At 42.5% G+C, this 17,879-nt stretch overlaps 1 protein-coding gene across 1 annotated transcript in view; it reads left to right on the forward strand.

Annotated features, from left to right (window-relative positions):
• The window catches only part of LOC140494108 (high affinity cGMP-specific 3',5'-cyclic phosphodiesterase 9A-like), a 78,416-nt gene that overhangs the window by 40,823 nt on the left and 19,714 nt on the right, over nt 1-17,879 (forward strand). Inside the window, exons 9-13 of the mRNA XM_072593078.1 lie at nt 3,301-3,375; nt 6,516-6,602; nt 13,281-13,385; nt 15,803-15,885; nt 17,370-17,526. Coding sequence (XP_072449179.1) covers nt 3,301-3,375; nt 6,516-6,602; nt 13,281-13,385; nt 15,803-15,885; nt 17,370-17,526 — 507 coding nt within the window. The remainder of the gene's footprint in view (nt 1-3,300; nt 3,376-6,515; nt 6,603-13,280; nt 13,386-15,802; nt 15,886-17,369; nt 17,527-17,879) is intronic.

Genomic DNA, 17,879 nt, shown 5'->3' on the forward strand with positions numbered 1-17,879 from the left:
ACTGTTCAGTTTTCCCCCAGTCTTTCAGCCCCAAAATATCAGATTGCGTTGTTGGTTTTAAGATTGGAGTTTGGTATTTTTTGGGGGATAATTTAAACTGATTGGCCAAATTCGAATTTGTGTTTTTGTCTCATAGCTATTCAGCGAGTGCTTTTTTTTTTAAATCAAATGTTATTTTGTAAATTCTCCAGCACTCGGTGTACTTGGCAAGTCCTTCACTCTCTTAAAGGTACACCCACATCTTCATAAAACTAGATATGGTGAGGCAGGTGGCACCAGAGAAATATCTGCCTCCTTCCTGCTCCCTCAGCAATTAGGTTCTGGGTGAGAAGGTCCATTTGTTACATTCCTGAACTGTCACCTCCCTGGCCTGGATCGAGAGACCTGGGTTCATGTCACAGTTGCTCCAGAAGTGTATATAAATATCTTGGAACAGGTTGGTGAGGAAAATGGGTTAAACTCCTTCAGTGGTCACTTCATGAGGCTTAAGGACTTCAGCCCAATAATGGGCCCAATAACTTAAAGTCATACAGCTGTACAGCACGGAAACAGATCCTTCGATCCAACTCGTCCACGTCGACCACATAGTCTAAATTAATCTAGTCCTATTTGCCAGCACTTGGCCCATATCCCTCCAAACCCTTCCTATTCATATACCCATCCACATGCCTTTTAAATGTTGTAATTGTACCAGCCTCCACCACTTCCTCTGACAGCTCATTCCATACAAACACCACCCTCTGTGAAAACATTGCCCCTTGGGCCCCTTTTAAATTTTTCCCCTCTCACCTTAAGCCTATGCCCTCTAGTTTTGAACACCCCTACCTTGGGTAAAAGACCTTTGTCTATTTATCCTATCCATGCTCCTCATGATTTTATAAACCTCTATGAGGACCCCCTCAGCCTCTGACAGTCCAGGGAATAGGCTCCAGCCTATTCAGCCTCTCCCTGTAACTCAAATCCTCCAACCTCCTTATAAATCTTTTCTGAATTCTTTCAAGTTTAACAACATCTTCTGATAAGAAGAAGACCAGAATTGCACGCAATATTCCAAAACGGGCTTAACCAATGTCCTGTACAGCTGCAACATGACTTCCCAACCCCTATACTCCATGCTCTGATCAGTAAAAGTAAGTGCATCAAATATCATCTTCGCTAGCATGTCTACCTGGGACTCCACTTTCAGGAGCTATAAACCTGCACTCCAAGGTCTCTTTGTTTGGCAAACTCCCCAGGAGCTTATACAGTTAATGATAAGTCCTGACCTGATTTACCTTACCAAACTTTAACATTTCACATTTATTTAAATTAAATGTTATCTGTGACTCCTTGGCCCATCTGATCAATGTCCAGTTGAATTCTGAGATAACCGTTACTATCCACTCACCTTGCTGGAAGGTAAGAAAAGTGCCTTCTTTCGCAACAGGGAATCCAGGGTGTCCAGCCAGCTGACTTTAGGGTAGGGGACTCTGTTGCTCCAATCTATGGTCATGGGTGGGGTCAAGGTATGGGGCTGAAATCTCCCCTGTCCCTCTGGCTTAATGCAGGTAATCGAGAGAGAGAGAGAGAGGGCGCCTCCAGCTGGAGATATCTTCTCAGCAGCTGAAAAAAATGAAAAGCACAACATTGCCTCAATTAATGGCCAACATTATAGACGGTAAGCCCTTCCAAAAAGCAGCCAGCTGTAGGCAGGTCGATAGAGGCTGAGTGATGGTGTGGTCAGTCTCTGATAATTGGCCTTTTTATTTATTTATATTATGACAATTTACTTTTTTGTCTTGAATAGTTGGTCACTGGCTGCAGGCAGAATCTGGCCTCCAGATATGTCATGCCAGTCAATCGGGCAAAATTCCATGCCCGGCCACCTCCCTCCCTGCTCCCAGATTGGGATGAAAATGCTCCTTTGGGAGTTCCACTCTGAAAGCTGAAAAACAATGCTGATGCGCCATCTTGTGGAGGCTGGACTGCATAGCATGTCACGCAGAAAAGAAGCTTTTTACCTGAAGTGGTAGATTTTACAAATTAGCTGTAACCTAATCGAATTTAACACTCTCCATCCCACACACCGTATTCTACGTTCATCCAAAACTCAGATGCCTGTACAAATTAACTTGCACTAAATCACATTCATCATTAACTCTGCTTTCTGGTCTACATTGACTTCTGTTGATGTGTCAATTTTAAAACACTCGTCCTCCATTTCAAATCCTTCCAAGACACTATCTATCTCTATCTCTGTAACCTCTTCCTGAATTATGACCCCATCCCCTGAGTACACAATTTACTTTTACATAGTAGCTGTAACCTAATAAACTGTTCGAGCGGCGTGGTAGCTCAGTAGTTAGCACTGCTGCCTCACAGCACTAGGAACCCAAATTCGATCCCTGCCTTGGGCAACTGTCTGTGTGGAGTCTGCATATTCTCCCTGCATCTGTGTGGGCTTCCTCTGATAATCCAAAGATACGCAGGCCAGGTGAATTGCCCATAGTGCCGGGGCCCTAGTCAGGGGTAAATATAGCATCTGGGTCGGTTACTCTGGGCTGAAGAGCTTGTTTCCATACTGTAGGGAATCTAATCTAAATTCTTAGGGGCAATAGGGTAGCACTGCTGCCTCACAGCACCGGGGTCCCAGGTTCAATTCCAGCCTCAGGTGACTGTCTGTGTGGAGTTTGCACGTTCTCCCCGTGTCTGCGTGGGTTTCCTCCCACAGTCCAAAGATGTGCAGATCAGGTGAATTGGCCATGCTAAATTTCCTGTAGTGTTAAGTGCATTAGTCAGAGTGAAATGGGTCTGGGTGAATTATTCTTCGGGGCGGGGAGGGGGGTGGTGGGGTGGTGGACTAGTTGGGCTGAAGGGCCTGTTTTCACACTAGGGAATCTAATATTTGGCACTGAGCTAGATACCGAGATATTGGGCTAAACCGAAGAATTTTAGGGATTGTGTTAAAGGAGGAGAGAGAGAGAGAGATAAAAGCATGTCAACTTCTTGGGTAAAGGTTTCCAGAGCCAAGACACAAGATGGTTGAAGATCTGATAGTGAGAAGAGAGTGAGAGACTGTGCACGAGGCTAGAATCAAGTTTGGTTTCCTTAATGGAGATAGCGATTACCTTTAAGCTGTACAACTGTGACCAGATGAACTGCAGAAGCCATTCTGTTTCCCTGCTGGGTGTTCCCTTCACCACAATGAGCCAATATGTCACCTACAGGACTTGCTTCATATCTTGTGTCGGAAATTGATTACTGACTTTATTCTGTTCTTATTGCTTTTCCAAATGAGAAATATATTCACTGTTTTGACAGTACACACTATCCCAGGAGACGATCGAAGCACTGAAAAAGCCAACCTTTGATGTCTGGCACTGGGAGTACAATGAGGTACTGTGAACTACTGCTCAACAATGTAGTGGATACAGATCAATGAGTTAAAATGAAAAAAAAACAGTAACCATCAACTTGCAGTAGAGAGTCTGTTATTACTAAAGAGAGGAGAGATGGAATGGGTTAACAGCTTCAGGCAACCACGTCCAGGAGACCTTCCATTTGTTATTTGTGTTTAGGTCATAAAATGATAAATGTGATGGCTTCTGTTGTGTCAAACTGGTCATTTTTATATTTGAGCAACTCAGCAATAGTGGAATAGTCACATGTCAAGATACTCCTGAATAATGAAAGCATCATTCAGACCTTCTTAATATATCCATTCAGAACATTCCTAAAATCCCCATATAGCCCAAAAGATAGAGGAGCTGAATTCCTCCTTATAGTTCCCAAATTGCATTGTTTTATGAATAATTCCAGAGTCTGCAATGCCACCACATTGCCTGGAGTCCACTCCCAGTGCATGCTCACTGTAGAAAGAAACTCTTGACTTTTACTTGATTCTCCCACTGTTCTTTAAAGTAACCCCTTTGAATGTATTTAGCACCTAATTGACTCTCACATGATCATTTCACAAAAATATCCCTTTAACGCTGAAAAGTTGAAGTCTCTCCAATCTCTCCTTCAACTGTAAATCTTGCATAAGCAGTCACTGCAATGCTGCCTGTATGATTCAGTTAAGATAAAAAGATAGCCCTGAGCTGAGAGATTAATGCTGGTTGGGTCAGGTCACCATCTCTGGTAGGACAATTTCATTTGACCTCCTGCCTATAATTCCACAATTCTGTCATTGGCCATCCAGTGTGCCAATGGTTATATTGCAATGCCCATCACCCAATTAAGAAACAATTACCTTTCCTTGACCTAATTGCCCCTTTGATTGCTCAAAGCAGGGCCCTGGAGATTACTTTTTATATCCCAGAGGATTGGCTAACCTACCAATGATGGAATAAAAGCCAAGAGCTGCAGAACACAAAGTGCTGGAGAAATTCAGCAGGTCTGGCAGTGTCTGTGAGGGAGAAACAGAGTGAACATTTCCAATCCAACATGACCCTTCTCCAGAACTCAATGAAATGATAGAAGCTATTTTCTGCACAACTTTGACACCGCACAGTCTGAGGCAGCCAGGAGAAATCCAAGGATACATCAAGTATCCTGACATGACCTGCACAAAACGACCATGTCAGAACATAAAGGGAATCCTTGGAAGCATAACTGACCAGTAGATAGTGGTCACCCTGTTATAGGAAGGATATTATTAAGCTGGAGAGGGTTCAGAAGAGATCTACTAGAATGTTGCCTGGTAAGGTGGGTTTGAGTTATCGAGAAAGGCTGGGACTATTTTTCACTGTAGTGTAGAAGGTTGAGAGGTAAAATCACGAGGAGCTAATGGTAAGTAACTTTTCCCTGGGATCGGGGATTTCAAGAATAAGATGAGAATATTCTTATGGTGAGAGGAAAAAGACTTATAAAAAGACATGACGGGCAATTTCTTTTTACACAGGTTCACATGTGGAATGAACATCCAGAGGAAGTGATGGATGTAGGCACAGTTATAATGTTTAAAAGGCACTTGGATAAGTAAATGATGAGGAAAGGTTTGGTGGGATGTGGGCCTGGAGCAGGTAGATGGGACTAGTTTAGTCTGGGATTATGGTCGGCATGAACTGGTTGGACCTAAGGGTCTGTTTCCGTGCTGTATGACTGTATGTTTTTTTTTAGATTACTTAGATTAGATTACTTACAGTGTGGAAACAGGCCCTTCGGCCCAACAAGTCCACACCGCCCCGCCGAAGCGTAACCCACCCATACCCCTACATCTACATCTACCCCTTACCTAACACTATGGGCAATTTAGCATGGCCAATTCACCTGACCTGCACATCTTTGGACTGTGGGAGGAAACCGGAGCACCCGGAGGAAACCCACGCAGACACGGGGAGAACGTGCAAACTCCACACAGTCAGTTACCTGAGGCGGGAATTGAACCCGGATCTCCGGCGCTGTGAGGCAGCAGTGCTAACCACTGTGCCACCCTGCCGCCCACCGTGTTCTTGTGGCTCTGTTTGCCGAGCTGGGAATTTGTGTTGCAAACGTTTCATCCCCTGTCTAGGTGATCTTGGGAATCTCCTGTGAAGCACTTCTATGATCTTTCCTCCGGCATTTGTAGTGGTTTGAATCTGCCGCTTCCGGTTGTCAGTTCCAGCTGTCCGTTGCAGTGGCCGGTATATTGGGTCCAGGTCGATGTGCTTATTGATTGAATCTATGGATGAGTGCCATGCCTCTAGGACTTCCCTGGCTGTTCTCTGTTTGGCTTGTCCTATAATAGTAGTGTTGTCCCAGTCAAATTCATGTTGCCTGTCATCTGTGTGTGTGGCTACTAAGGATAGCTGGTCGTGTCATTTCGTGGCTAGTTGGCGTTCATGGATACGGATTGTTAGCTGTCTTCCTGTTTGTCCTATGTAGTGTTTTGTGCAGTCCTTGCATGGGATTTTGTACACGAAATAGGACAAACAGGAAGACAGCTAACGATCCGCATCCATGAACACCAACTAGCCACGAAACGATACGGCCAGCTATCCTTAGTAGCCACACACACAGATGACAGGCAACATGAATTTGACTGGGACAACACTACTATTATAGGACAAGCCAAACAGAGAACAGCCAGGGAATTCCTAGAGGCATGGCACTCATCCATAGATTCAATCAATAAGCACATCGACCTGGACCCAATATACCGGCCACTGCAACGGACAGCTGGAACTGACAACCAGAAGCGGCAGATTCAAACCACTATAAATGCCGGAGGAAACATCCCAGAAGTGCTTCACAGGAAGCTCCCAAGCACTGAGGATGACACCTAGACAGGGGACGAAACGTCTGCAACACAAATTCCCAGCTCGGCGAACAGAACCACAACAACGATCACCCGAGCTACAAATCTTCTCCCAAACTTTGTATGTTCTTATGGTGGTTCAGCGCAAGGCTGTTTATGTTTGATGCCTTTGTTTTGACTTTAAGTTGGTGAATGACTCCACTGAAATATCAGACACTTAAAACAGATTTATTCAGCAACAAATATTTAACACACAACGTATTCAAATGTGGAGTAACTGTTGTCTCCTCACTGACAGATGCTCAGCTGTCTGGAGTACATGTACCATGATCTGGGACTGGTGCAGGAGTTTAACATGAACCCCATCACACTGAAACGCTGGCTGGTAAGTTCACTGCTCTTGGGGCAAATATCACAACACAAAATGGAGTGTTCACCAAAGACTTATAAAAGAACAGAAGTCTCCCCATCCCCAGGAGCTAAAAGTTGCATAGAAAATGCAGACGTTGCCCTGCCTTGACGAAAAGGTGATAAACAGAGAATGTAGTTACAGTAACCGCTTGCACTGACAAGACTCTCAGACAGTTATAGCAGAGTCAATAGCAATTAGTAGTGTGATCAAGATTAAAGGGTTGGAAAAAACATCCATGCCAATCTGTATGGCTCAAACTCCATCCATTACCTACTGTCCTGGCACAAGCTGCTGGGAGGTTTGCGGAAATCCATAATGTGCCTGGCAGGAAACTAGGCAACACACTGGCCTTTTAATTCTGTAACTAACCTGTGAATAATGTGTGGTGTTCTGTTCGTTATAAGGGGAACTTCATAAAATGAGATGAAATCTCAGTGATGAGTTTGAGTTTCTGGAACAAATTGATCTGTATCGATTCAACTGAGTAGGTTTATAACACACTTTGAGGAGATTACTATGTAACTGAAAGCCCAGCAGTATTACAAAGACAGCCAAAGGATGGAACAGTTTGCTTAATGTAGTTTAGAAATGTTGGACCAAATCTGCCCGTCAGTGTGAGTAGCCTTCTTTCCGATAATCAGACAAATAAAATTACCTGTTTAGGTTCCTCTTGCTGTTGGCTGGTTTCTCTCAGCATTCTGCAGCTGTTTTTGCTCTGCTACTCTTTTGGCTAGTGGGGTGTCAAGGGGAGGTTTGTATTGAAGACATTTAGGTAGTACCTGTTTCCTTAGGCATTCATGCATGGAGGTACTGCTGTACATGGGTGGCACTCTGTTGGATGGCATTCATTTCCCATTTTCGGCCAGTTTTAGCGTATTGCACCCATAGGTCTTTACGTGTTTTTGAGAAGATTTGTAGTTCAGGTTCTGGATGTAGGTTTGCTCACTGAGCTGGAAGGTACTTTTCCAGACTACTAGGTAACATCTTAACGCCCCACCAGCCAAAAGAATAGCAGAGCAAAATGGCCGCAGAATGCTGAGAGAAATGAAATGACACCCACAATAGACTCCATAAATACAACTGGGAAACTTTGCACCAAAAATCCTTACTCACTCATGTAACAGACCTTGAATGGACAGCCGCAGTACAACAAGCCATCGATATTAGACAGCGACAAACACAGAAAATGAAAAAACTAGACCTGCAGAAGAAACTAGACAAACTTACACAAAGTAACAACAATGACAACACAGAAGCACAGATTAAAAACTTATCTGACTGACCCTAAACAGACACTGAAAAAGCCATCTTAGTAAGAGGATTAAATTACAACTGCCAGGATGCGGACAAGAAAGATTTCTTAGCAGCATTAGAAACAACACTAAAAGACAACCAACTCACAAAAGAAACCCAGCAAACCATCAGATAGGTAGTCGCACCAACATTAAGCAGAAAAAAGGAAGGAAACACACTCAATACACAAGAAAGGAAAGCACTGAAAAGACTTCTAAAAAAAACATTGTTATCCTACCTGCAGACAAAGGACGCTTGACAGTCATTCTAAATCGAAGAGACTACATTGAAAAAGCGAATGCACTACTTACAGATACCAACACTTACCAACAAGTGGCGATAGACCCAACCCCACAATTAGAGAACCAAATCACAGCCTTACTCAAAAAAACTTCAGAAATCTGGAGCAATAAATAAAACCGACTTCCAAAAAATGAAACCAGATGAATCCAAGCCACCACTCTTCTATGGATTATCCAAAATTCACAAAACAGGAACCCCCCTCAGACCATAGTCTCACTACCTGGAACACCAACTTACAGATTAGCCAAGGAGCTACACCAAAGACTAAAACACGTAGTAGAAGATTCACGCCACTCCACCAAGAATTCCTGAAGACCATCAATGATACTAAGATAAAAAAGTATGAAATAATGGTCTCCTTTGATGTAACAGCTTTATTTACATCAATCAACATTAACCTGGCCAAGGAAACACTGACTACACTAATAGAAGAGCCAAAGACACATACACAAACATCACTAACTTCATCAGGAAGGACAGTATCACCAAGCTAGTGGACCTATGCCTTACCACACATTTCATCTTTAACAACAAAACCTACAGACAAACCAACGGAACACCCATGAGATCTCCAATATCAGGGTTCTTAGCAGAGGCAGTAATGCAGAGACTCGAACAAACAGCTCTGCCAACCATCCAACCCCAAGTTTTGGTCCGCTATGTGGATGACACCTTTGTCATTACTAAATGAAACAAATTAGAGGAAACCTTCAAGACCATCAATAATACCCTTCCTGGCATAAAATTCACTAAAGAGGAGGAAAACAACAACAAACTGCCATTCCTAGATGTCGCAGTAGAGCGAACAGTCAATGGGGAACTTCAAACCAGCGTCTACAGGAAAGCAACACATCCGGACCAAATATTGAATTACAGAGGCAATCATCTCGACATCCACAAACAAAGCTGCATCAGAAAATTATTTCAATGAGCCAACACACTCTGCAGCACAGAGGAACTATACAGAGCAGAAGAAAATTACCTATACTGGGTATTATGCCCGAAATGTCGATTCACCTGCTCCTTGGATGCTGCCTTTTCCAGCAACACACTTTTAGACTCTGATCTCCAGCATTTGCAGTCCTCACTTTCTCCTAGTTGATTCAAAAAGAATCCGCCAATTTCTCAGCAACAAGTCCAAACAAGCAGACAAAACATGCCCAGAAACGCTAGCCACTCTCCCCTTTTTTTTGAGATTAGATTCCCTACAGTGCGGAAACAGGCCCTTTGGCCCAACCAGTCCATACCGACCCTCCGAAGAGTAACCCGCCCAGACCCATTTCCCTCTGACTATTTCAAAGACATCTCAGAAATGACTGCCAGACGACTCAGACCTTTTGGCATCATGCTAGCCCACAAAGCCACCAACAACTAAAACAGCAGCTAATGAACTTGAAAGACCCTATACAGACACCAAGCAAAACTAATGTCATTTACAAAATACCATGCAAGAACTGTAACAAACACTACATTGGACAAACAGGCAGAAAACTAGCCACCAGGATACATGAACACCAACTAGCCACAAAACAACATGACCCTCTCTCACTAGTATCCTTACATACAGATAAGGAAGGACATCACTTCGACTGGGACAACACATCCATCTTAGGACAAGCCAAACAGTGACACACACGAGAATTCCGAGAAGCATGACATTCCAACCGGAACTCTATCAACAAACACATCGAATTAGACCCCATCTACCACCCCCTAAGAAAAAGAACAGGAAATTATATCACTACAGGAAATGACAATACCAACCCAAAGACACCCAAACATATAAATAGAAAGCAGGAATCATGTACAATGCTTCACCTGAGGCCCACTGAAGACGTTACCTAGTAGGATGACGAAACGTGTGGGAATGAACTTTCCAGTTCAGCGAGCAAACCTACATCCAAAATGATACAACTCAGTAAAAGTCTATGAACTTCTTTGAAAGAAGTATCCAATTAGTCTCACCCCTTTTTACCATAGTTCCTGCAAATTTTCTTTTGCAAGTTTCTGTTGAGTCAGTTTCCAACATCTGTTCATCGCATTCTTTTTCCTTCAGGGGATGAGAGAATTAATGGCACGCGGGCAGCACTCAATGTCTATTCCTTACTGCCCTTAGAAGTATGTGGGGAACTTGAAGCTCTTGACTAAATGGGTTTTACCCCAACAATCAATAGTAGTAATTATTTAGCTCTTAATTTCAGAGTTGTTTTTGAATGAATTCCATCATTCAAACTTCCAATTCCACCATCTACTTCCACAGTATTCGAACTTGGGTCCCCGGAGATTACCTGGGTCGCTGGACTAACAGTCTAGTGATATACCATTAGGCCATCACCTCCATATTGTTTGATTGCTTCATAACAGTCAATGGTAGTTTAATGTCATTTAAATTCCACACTTAATCATCGAACTTTAAATTCTACCAGCTTCCACGGTGATATTACCACTATATCACTGCCTTACTGAATTCACTGCACAGAAGGATTTAGAGCTATGAGTTGTACAGCACAGAAAAGGCCCTTTGGCCCATCATGTCTGCACCAGTGAAAAACAACCACCTAATTTTCTAATCACATTTACTAGCCCATAGCTTTGTATGCTTTGGCATCACAAATGTACATCTAATACTTCTTAAATCTTATGATCGTTTGTGTGTCTCTACCACCCTTACAGGCAGTGAGTTTCAGATTCCCGTCACCCTGTGGGTGAAAAATATTTTCCTCAGATCACCTCTAATCCTTCTACGCCTTACCTTAAATCTATGGTCCCAGTCATGGATCCCTCCATCAATGGAAAACACTGTCTACCCTATATGCCCTTCATCATTTTGCACATCTCAGTCATACCCCCTTGCAGTGTCCTCTGCTCCAAGCAAAACAACCTCAGTCTGTCCAATCTCCATTTATAACTAAAACTTTCTAGCCCAAGCACCGTCCTGGTAAATCTCCTGCCACTCTCTCCTGTGCAAACACATCCCTCCTATAGTGTGGATTCTAGAACTGCACATTATATTCTAACTGTGGTCTAACCAACCTTTTGTGCACTTGCAGCATAATCAATCTTATTTTAAACTCTATGCATTGACAAATAAAGGCATGCCTACATAGGCCTTCTTAACCACCTTATCCAACTGTCCTGTTGCTTTAAGGCAGTGATTCACAACCGTTTTTTTGACCATGCCCCCCCCAGGAGCTCTTCTCAGGTTCCAGGGCCCACCTTTCAAACAGGGATACAACTCGAACAGACAGACAGAAAATCACTTATTACTGAACACCAAGAGAACTTGAACGTTCCGACATATTGGACAAAACTTAAAGTAGGACTGTATGAAATTAAACATCTAGCAGGCCAAATGCAATCCTTGACCTTAGTGCTCAGGAGGGAAACGATTGACTCCAATGAAGGTTGTTGCTTGGGTATTTCAACTGTTCAGTTACCAGGGCTTCCCTTAGGGGGGCCCTTGGGGCTCCCCTTCTCACAGTTTTCAGTCTGTGGCCCCCTTCAAGTGTGCCAGGGCCCCTAAGGGGGCCATATACCTTCCCCACCACATTGAGAATGGCTGCTTGAAGGCACCAATGCAGATGCACACCAAAGTCCCTCTGATCCTCAGTGTTTCCCAGGGTCCTATTGTTCATCATGTACTCCCTCACCTTGTTTGTTCTGCTCAAGTGCATCACCTCCTATTTATCTGGTTTGAATTCCATTTATCACTGATCAGCCTTTATTTATGCTTTTACAGTTTAAGGCTATCCCCTCATTATTTACCACCACAACAATTTTTGAGTCATCTGCAAACTTACTGAAATTCTGTTATATTCAATTTATATCATTTATCCACAACCATCACCACCCTCTCCCAATTATAATAAACATAGATGTGGAAAAGTATGACAAGTATTTTAACAATCTCACTTTTAAAGAACAGCCCCCTTCAGATAAAGGATCTGCATTGACTATATTCTGGGATTTTGCAGCAAATGATTGATTTGACAGCAGCATTTTTCCTTCAGGAATTAGATGGACTTATCAAGAATGGTCTGGCCTCTGAGTCAGTCACTTTGAGATCTTGGCCTAACATAGGACTTATAAGCTGCCATCTAGATAAACACTGAGTTACCCCAGAAGGGAAATCAGGTCAAGATGATGAATAAAACAAATTGGCCCAAATGAAGCTCCAGTATGCCAAGTACGTTCATTTCCAAGTATTACTGTTTGTATTTCCTGATGGGTTGTCAGAAGAAGTGTCCTTTGCTTTTGAGATGTTAAACTGTGTTTTTGCATGGAAGGCACAGTCTGGAATTTCCTGTTGATTTTCATGGAGATCCCAACTGTTGTTAGCCAGTCAGTATATCCTTCCTTTCAAACCTGATGAAGAATTTGGCTCAGGGTTACACTGGGCCTTACATTTACTAGCAATCTGTCAAAGCAACTGACCTTTCCGGTCTTAAAGCTCCAACCACAGAGGCAGATCGCCAACTTTGTATTGACTGCTTGGTAATAGTCTGGGAGTATATTAATCATTCATGCTGGTCATCTACTTGCATAGCTGAAGTAAATGACAGATGTTGATGATTATAAGAAAGTTTCCCCGTGTGATGGACAAAACATGAGAACATATTCCACACAGATATTCCTGATAGATCAGTCAGGTGACTTGTCCTTGTATTTCCAACTGAGCTTTTCTTTCCAGTGTTTGGTTGTTTGTGTCTGTGTCTCCTTTTGGGTAACATTTCTTCCAAAACGTCCTTTGTAGTATCAGTATGTAGCTGCGTGTCCCTTTCTCTTTATTTTTGAGGCTTATTGGCAATAGTCTGCCTCTGTCTATCCAGCACACCCCAGTTTCTTTGCCTATCTTTCAGCTTGCCTGCCTCTCTCATATTCCCCTTTCTTAAAGTCCAGATTTAGACTTAGAGGGTGACAACGTGGAAAAGGAGCTAAGATAAGTGCCTGTGGAGCCAAATCTCCAGCTTTGGGATTGAGGAGAGGAGGACTCATGACAAAATACCTGGTATTCTCATTTGTAATCATTGGACCTCTTATATATTTTGTCTGCAGCTCAGCATTCAGGAGAACTACCGGAATAATCCCTTCCACAACTTCCGGCACTGTTTCTGTGTGACGCAGATGATGTATGGCATGATCCATCTGTGTGACCTACAGGTGAGTGGGGACTGGAGTTCTCAGTCAAATCCTGGATTAGTGGTGCTGGGATGCTGCCTGAACTGCTGTGATTTTCCAGCACCACTAATCCAGAATCTGGTTTCCAGCATCTGCAGTCATTGTTTTTACCTAGTTCTCAGTCAAACACTATCATCACCACATCCCATCGCTACACTTCCTCTTTCTTAGTCACAAGTTCAGGATTGACATCTATGTTTGGTGAGCACAGACCCCTTTGTACATATTTTCATTTGTTGTATTGGAGAATTTTAAACCTAACTCAGGAAACTGCCACCTTCATTCCCAACAGCAGGTTCAAATGATGTGGTGGACATGGTTGAGTATAAGACAAATGCAGGCTAAATTGATCAACTGTAATGGGAAAACGTTTTTAGAAAATCTTTTCTTATTCAAAAAAAGGTAAGAAAGCAGAATTATATAGGTGCATAGTTCCTTGAAAGTGGGGTCAAAGTGTTTGGCACGCTTGCCTTTATTGGTTAGAACATTGAGAATAGGAGTTGGGATGTCATGTTGCAGCTGTACAGGACATTGGTGAGGCCACTTTTGGAATACTGCATACAATTCTGATTGGCCTTCTATAGGGAAGATGTGATTTAAAGTTGAGAGAGTGCAGAAAAAATTTACAAAGGTGTTGCCGGGTCTGGCGGATTTAACCCCATAAACCCTTCCTATTCATGTACCCATCCAGATGCATTTTCAACGTTGTAATTGTACTTGCTTCCATCAGCTCATTCCATACATGCACTACCCTCTGCCTGAAAAAGATCCCCCTTAGGTCCCTTTTAAATCTTTCCCCTCACACCTTAAATCTATGCCCTCTAGTTTTGGCCTCTCCTATCCTGGCTATTCATCCTATCCATGTCCCTCGTCATTGTCTGATGGGGAGAGTTCGGGTAAATGGAGTTGAAATGCCCATCGGCCATGAGTAAATGGCGGAGTGGACTAAATGGACCGAACGGCCTTACTTCTAGTCCTATGGTCTTATGGTCTCATTTCATAAACCTGAATAGGGTCACCCCTCCAGCCTCTGACGCTCCAGGGAAACCAGCCCCAGCCTATTCAGCATCTCCTGACAGCTCAAACCCTCCAACCCTGGCAACATCCTTGTAAATCTTTTCTGAACCCTTTCAATTTTAACAACAACCTTCCTACAGCAGGGAGACTAGAATTGAACACAATATTCTAAACGTGGCCTCACCAATGTCCTGTACAACCGCATTATGACTTCCCAACTCCTATACTTACCGAGTCATAGAGCTGTACAGCATGGAAACTGACTTTTCACTCCAACTTGTCAATGCCAACCAGATATCCTCAATTTATCTACTCCCATTTGCCGGCCCTGTAAACCTTTCCTATGTAAGCAAGGTCATAGGTGAACACAGAGCTATTCCTTATGAGGTGGTTTTCCAGGTGTAGCATGGGTGCTAAACATCAGCATATAGCTGTGTGGTAATCTGGTGACTATTTCAAACCACCATGTCTTGTTGCTGTGTCTTTCTGGCCAGGGATCTGAGTTATTTGGTGCTCAGAACAAACCAGGAGTGGATGACATCTCTCTTAACTCGTTTATTTTCGTCATGTGTCAGAAACAAATCATGCAAGCAAGCATTTTGTGTGAGCTATGAATATCCTTTAGCCGGTCTCCCTTGGCTAGCTTTGTTCTCGCACATGGATTTTCCCCATTTCAGAGAGATCTGAGACAGAAACACGATCACAAATACAGCATTTCAGGGGCTGTAAATACTGCATATGCCCAATGGTTCATGTATCCAATGTTACATGTTCTGAATGACTCATATGACCAACAATGCACATGTTCCTTATTAAACATGCTGACTGTGTATTTGATCACACAAACAGTTTAAATCAACATTTCAGTTTATGGTCAATGCCCTAAATAAGTTAAGAGAGAAGGAACATTCAGTCCCTGTATCTGGGCTGTAACTGAGCCTAGCTTCCTGTGGTGCAAGGGTATGCTGTGGCATAGCGTTAATGTCATTTGCCTTATAATCCAGTGTTCCTAATGTGCTGGCGATGTGCATTCAAATCCACCACAGCAGACAATGAAATTTGTCTAGATTTTAAAAAAAAAACAATCTAACCTTGTGGTGACCATGTAACCACTGTCAATGTTAGTAAAGGCCCATTCATGTCCTTTAGGGAAGGAAATCTACCATCCTTACTTGGTCTGGTCTGCATGTGACTCCACACTCCTAGCAATGTGGCAGACTCTTAACTATCTTCTTAAATGGCCAAGCAAGCACTCATTCAAGGTCAGTAAGTGATGGGCAACAAATGCTGAGCTGGTTAGACATGTACAAATTTCATGATCTTCTAAATGTTCTGTACCAGCTGTCAATTACATCATCCATGTTTTCATTACATGCGAACAGGAGAGACTGAGTCTGACAGATTTGGTGATCTTAATGACTGGAGCGATATGCCATGATCTTGATCACCCTGGCTATAACAATGCGTGAGTATGATTGTGAAATGAGAATTGTTAACTATTATGTGCCACGTGGACGGGACTGTATTGTCTAGACTTTACTTGATAACCCATACAATCTGAATAATATGTTACGCAAACTGCTGTTTGTATTGAAAAATGTTACACGTTAAGCCAATAGAATGTTATGCTCTGTTGTGAGGGGAATTGAATGTCAAACTGTAAGGATATGACTTTGAATTAAGATTGGAGCCAGGTGATGATGCTCTCAAACAGTAAACAGATTACCCAACCCACGCAAAGACCAAACTATTCCTCTGGGTCTTCATGTTGAAGCTCTTGATTTCAAAGTTGAAGATATTCTCTGAGGCAAGATTTGGAGGTGCCGGTGTTGGACTGGGGTGTACAAAGTTAAAAATCACACAACACCAGGTTATAGTCCATCAGGCTTAATTGGAAGCACACTAGATTTCAGAGCGCTGCTCTTTTATCAGGTGGTTGTGTCACAACCACCTGAAGAAGGAGCGTCGCTCCGAAAGCTAGTGCTTCCAATTAAACCTGTTGGACTATAACCTGGTGTTGTGTGATTTTTAACTCTGAGGCAAGGGCATTCTTCATCAAAGACAGAGGAGAATGAGATACCAGATGAGTGAGTAGGTATCTACTACCAAACCAAAGCCAAGAGTGTAAGCTAGGAATCCAAATATTTGGAAGAGGAGGAACACTCCAACAGTAATTGTGTGGTACTTTTGAGTGACAGCAACCAGCAGCAAGACAACCAAGCTGTCAATAAATGCAAGTGCAAACACCTCCAGGTGGATCTGTCATTACCAGATCAAGACAAGTTGCTAAGTAACAGAATTCAGTTCTGAAGAAGAGTCATATCAGACTTAAAATGTTAAGTCTATTTCTCTCTCCACAGATACTGCCAGACCTGCTGAGTGTCTCCAGCATTCTGTGTTGGATCCTGGTTTACTTAGTTCTCAACTTGGATCACCCTGCAATCACAACTAACAATACCATAAAATCAAACCCATTTATCTCGTTGTTTGTGCTATAATGTCACCTGTTACAAATGTTTTTGTATTCATATATTGACAATATTTTTCTTAAATTTTTACATACTGCTATTTCCCCCATTGTCATCTTCATTGCTAATGTTGTCTTGCTCTTGTTAATTTCATTGTCCCCATAGTCATTTGCCTGATATTGCCCAACTTGCTACTCTGCAGCTTTACATTTTCGCCTCCGATCTACATGGGAGCTACATGAACTGTGCTCTATATTACACAGAAGCATCATATGATTGGAATACAATGCTATATACAGGAATCTAGATTGAAATTATTCCCTGATCACAAATATTATGTGGTGTTTTAAATCAAAAGTACTGATGCATTTTAAAAGGTAGCTCAGAAACTAAAGATGTTTGTTGAGATGATATTAAGATGTTTCCCTGCAAACAAATGGTGAATCCATAATAAGGAGTCTTTTTTACAAATGTTGTTCAGGTACCAGATCAATGCCCACACTGAGCTTGCTGTCCGCTACAACGACATTTCCCCACTGGAGAACCATCACTGTGCTGTCGCCTTCCAGATCCTCTCGCAGCCAGAATGCAACATATTCGCTAATGTGGACCCAGAGGTCTTCAAACAGATCAGGCAGGTCAGTAATCATTGCGTTTAGAGACATGCTGGAAAAATTACAACAGCCCCATCAGCATCTGAACGCAAGAGATGAATTCACTTGTTGTAAGCCCTTCTAACCAATTGCACGTTTCCATTAGTTTTCTTTGCAAAATCTTCCCCAATTTTATTCAATATCTTTCCTCACATCTGGAATTCACTTCCTGACCTTTTCGTTATTTAATTGCTGAATGGTTACTTTAATTCATTCTTATCTTTGACGTGAAGTTAGTGTACTCCATGTTCTTGATACCTGTTTTGTTTATGATATTGTATTAATTAACACACATACTCTAATTCAATGGGATATTCCACTGTTCAAACCCAAGTACA

Source organism: Chiloscyllium punctatum, chromosome 23 (genome assembly GCF_047496795.1).
Source record: "Chiloscyllium punctatum isolate Juve2018m chromosome 23, sChiPun1.3, whole genome shotgun sequence".
NCBI lineage: Eukaryota > Metazoa > Chordata > Chondrichthyes > Orectolobiformes > Hemiscylliidae > Chiloscyllium > Chiloscyllium punctatum.